The sequence below is a fragment of the Pinus tabuliformis genome, chromosome 3_1 (genome assembly GCF_031772625.1).
Source record: "Pinus tabuliformis cultivar Carrire ecotype Pingquan chromosome 3_1, CPIR1, whole genome shotgun sequence".
Taxonomy (NCBI): domain Eukaryota; kingdom Viridiplantae; phylum Streptophyta; class Pinopsida; order Pinales; family Pinaceae; genus Pinus; species Pinus tabuliformis.
In genome coordinates, this window is record NC_142301.1 from 962,026,138 (window position 1) to 962,030,405 (window position 4,268).

At 37.6% G+C, this 4,268-nt stretch overlaps 1 protein-coding gene across 1 annotated transcript; it reads left to right on the forward strand.

Annotated features, from left to right (window-relative positions):
- Window positions 1-2,200: 2,200 nt before the first annotated feature.
- LOC149191005 (aspartyl protease AED3-like) lies at window positions 2,201-3,877 on the forward strand. The gene has a single exon (XM_089413488.1). It carries the CDS (start codon window positions 2,301-2,303, stop codon window positions 3,663-3,665), a length of 1,365 nt encoding a protein of 454 aa, XP_089269614.1. The 5' UTR covers window positions 2,201-2,300; the 3' UTR covers window positions 3,666-3,877.
- Window positions 3,878-4,268: the final 391 nt, after the last annotated feature.

The following is a 4,268-nucleotide window of genomic DNA, read 5'->3' on the forward strand; positions in this document are numbered from 1 at the left end:
CCTCCATCTTAAGAGAGTACAATTTTGTAAGAAAAACAATAAGAACAAGTTTCCCAAATCCGAAAGGCAGAAGATCCTATCCCATGTGACTCAAGACAATAACTCCATGGTAAGTCAGGCCCTCTCGTAGCTACAGTTTGGGAAGATCAAGCCTATGAAGTTGAAGCTTTAGCTCTAGAATAATCCCTAATTCAATATCCTCCAAGGTTGGAGGAACTTGTAAGTACTCCACTTACATTAGAATAAATTTGGACAAAAGTAAGGAAGAAGAAGATGAAAGTTATTGCTAAATCTCATTGACAAGAAGTTAAATTTGAAACCCAATTTAATAATTTATTACTTTTATTTACTATTATGTAACCAATTCATCAGAATTTTGTCATGTAAGAAAGGTTAAAATAGAACTCTTTTAAGTATTTAGTAAACTAAATCAATCACATTCTTCTTGCGCATGAGTATGAAATAAAAACTCCTCCATTAAAATTTTTGCAAATAAATATTACTCAAGTGCATGCCCGAGATTTCATTTACTGCAAATTTCCCAATTAATATTTAAAAATAAATAAATATTATAAAGGGTTTAGAAATTTATTCCAATATTAATTTAATCAAAACGGTTTATTGCATAGGGCCAATTTTGAGGAATATGGTGTATAACGTATTAGATACAGAAGTGCCACCTTCGTAGAATTTGATCAGTTTAACAATTAATTTAAATAACCCAAAATGCAAGACTAGATCATGGATCATTGAAAGTGAGGTTCACCCTCCAACCTACCCACAAATATGATAAATCACCAGATTTTCTCAACCCACCAAATATGATACGTCACCAGATTTTCTCCACCCACCAGAACACTTTTAGGAACATATAGCATGTCCAACACGAGGATTTGCCTGTCTTCACACTACGTAAAACGATGCTGGCTCGGTTCCAACTTTCGAATGACACGAGGGTTTCACTCTCTTCACGCCACGTAAAACGATTCCAAGTTTTGAATGACACGAGGGTTTCTCTCTCTTCACACCACGTAAAACGATGCTCTGTCAATTCCAAATTTTGAACCTTTGGAGTTGAGAAGGGCTGACCAGATTTTCACCGCAGGAGCCCAGGACTTTACACAACGTATTAAATGCCGAACACTGGAGTCTGCGTCTCTTCACACTCCGTGAAACGACGTTCATCCAATTCGAACGCGGAGTTGAGAGAGAAGTGCAATTGGAGTAGACTTTGAGGAGACCAGTCGATATTGATGGCTATATGAAGATGGAGACGAGGAGGAAGACAGGGAAATCTGATTGGGCATATCTCAATTAAAATTTCACTATAAAATACACGTTAATGTAATCTTGGCAGATTACTTTTGGTTCAAAATCTCGCAGCACAGAGACAAAAGTAGCTTTCGAGAAGATGGTTTCCGGGAGCTTGATAGGAACTCCGACGTATGTAACAAGTCATCCGTCAACTCAATCTTTGAAGAAGCCTGTTTATCATTCGCCAAAAAGATGTGGAACAACCATTTGTTTGTATAACGGATTTTTGAAATACTTTAGAATCTTAAATCAAAATAGAGATAACCTACACATGTAATTATAACAGTTCAGCGAAGGAGTTAAGCACTATCAAAGGTTTGCTGTATTTTTCTAAGTTATTTTCACTCAATTTAATAATGTAATTTTTCATTAAAACGTTAAGGGATTATGAATGGTCTAGTGTATTTTTTTAACTCATTTTATATTTTATTAATTTAATAATTTAATCTTGCCTTAAAATGTACTTTAACTTAATCGACATACTTATTTAAAAAAAACAATTTTTTTTTTTTCTTTAATTTAAAAAATAGATTTTATGATCGGTCTAAATAGATTGTTAAAATTGTTCATATATTCACTTTCTCATTCATATATATATAAATAATTAGTTTGTTATTTCTAACAAGCCACCACATGCATCGAGGCAGTGCTATAAAGCATCCACACTAGCCTTATTGGGTTTATTATATTACTGAAAATATCATTAATATAATACTTATTATTATTATATATTTATTAATATTATTAAATTCATATTATGTAATTATGTATGTTAATGATATAATGGTATCAATTTATATCAATCACATTTATTGTGGTTGTGGTATTGTAACGTCGATCAACATGTATGTCATAGGGTTCAAACGGCAGCCCATGATGCATCGAGGTAATGGTACAAAATACCCACTCCAGGCCTCTTCAGAAACAACGAAACTGGTGTAGCGTAGTTGAAGTTTTGTGGATTTTGCTCTAATTAACCGAATACCATGACCTTCTTCACTATGATCAAGTTTGCAGCGTTTGTCTTCTCTCTCATGTCGTTTGCTGCAACCATGTCTGGCATAGACTCTGCGCCAGTGAACTGTGGAAGCAGCGACAAAGCCTTGAATAGAAAAGTGGGGAAGTGGAAACGTAGCGTGAGCTTTCCTCTTATGCATCTTTATTCAGAGTGTTCACCGTTCCGACCTCCTAATAGGACCTGGGAAAGCTTGATATCTGAAAAAATTAAAGCCGACGCCAATCGCCTCCGTTATTTGAAGCGCTCAATGTCGAATTATCGTTCGTCCAAAATCGACCAAGAAGAGGACGCCATCGTCCCTGTTATGCCGGGGTCTGGAGAGTACATAATAAATGCGGGTTTTGGGACGCCCAACCAAAGCATGTATACGCTTATAGATACGGGTAGTGACGTTGCTTGGATTCCATGCAAACAGTGCCAAGGCTGCCAGTCGAATGCCGCTCGACCTTTCGACTCTACATTATCTTCTTCCTATAAATCCTTGGACTGCAATTCAGAGGCATGTAAGGAAGCTGGTGGGAATTGCGGGGAGAATTCAGAATGTGATGTGCAACTGCAGTATGGAGATCGCTCCGTGGTGAAGGGGCCACTTTCTTCGGACACGATCACTGTTGGCTCTCAATCTCTTCCTAATTTCTCATTCACTTGTGCGGAGTCCGTAAGCGGATTAGATCAAAATCAACCGGGACTGATGGGACTGGGGCGCGGACCACTTTCGTTGTTGAATCAGCCGACCGCGAAATTATTTGGTGGAATATTTTCTTACTGTCTTCCCAGCAGGACATCGTCTGCATCGGGATCCCTTGTTCTTGGGAAAGAAGCTGCACTTTCCACTTCCGGTCTGCAATTCACTACATTGGTAAACAATCCTTCAAACCCGAGTTTCTATTACCTCAATTTGAAGGGAATCAGCGTGGGGAACACGACGGTCACAATTCCGGCCAGCAGGGAAGGAACCGTACTAGACTCCGGAACAACTCTTACCTATCTCGCTGGGCCTGATTATATGGCTCTCAGAGACACTTTTCGGAGCCAGATTCCCAATAAGCAGGTGGAATCCACTCCAGATTTCGATACTTGTTACCAATTGTCTTCTTCTTCAGCCAACGTTCCCATCATAACGTTGCACTTTGATCGTAACGTGGACCTGGTTTTGCCAGAGGAAAATACCCTATTCAGCGCAGGATCGGGGCTCTCTTGCTTCGCTTTCTCTACTGCTTCCGACTCTATTCCTCCCATCCTAGGAAATGTTCAACAGCAGAATTTTCGTATTGGTTTTGATGTACCGAATTCTCAAGTGGGATTTGCTCAGGAAAACTGTACTGCTCCTTGATATTGTCATCTTCTCATTTTATGTATTGTTCTACAGCACGTTATCCGTTTACCATGTTTATCTACAACTCCCACTTGCTTTCTTCCCGCGTCATAAAGTACTCTTAAAATAATGGGGAGTCGTCTGAAAGCTCAATAGATGCACTCATAACCACCGGCTGTTATTCGGTCCAGTGATTTTCGAATTAATCATAAAAATTTATTAGTATTAAACGTGTGCTATGGTGTAAAATGGATATGTCGATACATATTTTAGAGATTGTGAATTCTGATAGCCATTATTAAAACGTTGTAATGTCAATTTGTATATAGAAGAATGGATAACTCTATTATAAGAATAAAATCACAAACTAATAAATCATTATAATTTTATTTGCAACAATTATTGTTAGAATAAGATAGCTAGTCATTTAAATAAATATAAATTAAATAATTTGTCTAATCAGATATATAGGTAGCAATGGAATGAAAGTTGAGGAGAAACCTTAAATACGAGGAGATATCATGCAGCTATCCGTCATAATGCTCTCCCGAATAGAATTTAAAGATTCTGAAACAAATATGGAAACTTATGGCACATATCTCTCGTCCTTGTGGCGGCTGT

Excerpts from the sequence above, each read along its gene's own strand:
- LOC149191005 (XM_089413488.1), top strand. The coding sequence starts at position 2,301 with ATGACCTTCTTCACTATGATCAAGTTTGCAGCGTTTGTCTTCTCTCTC.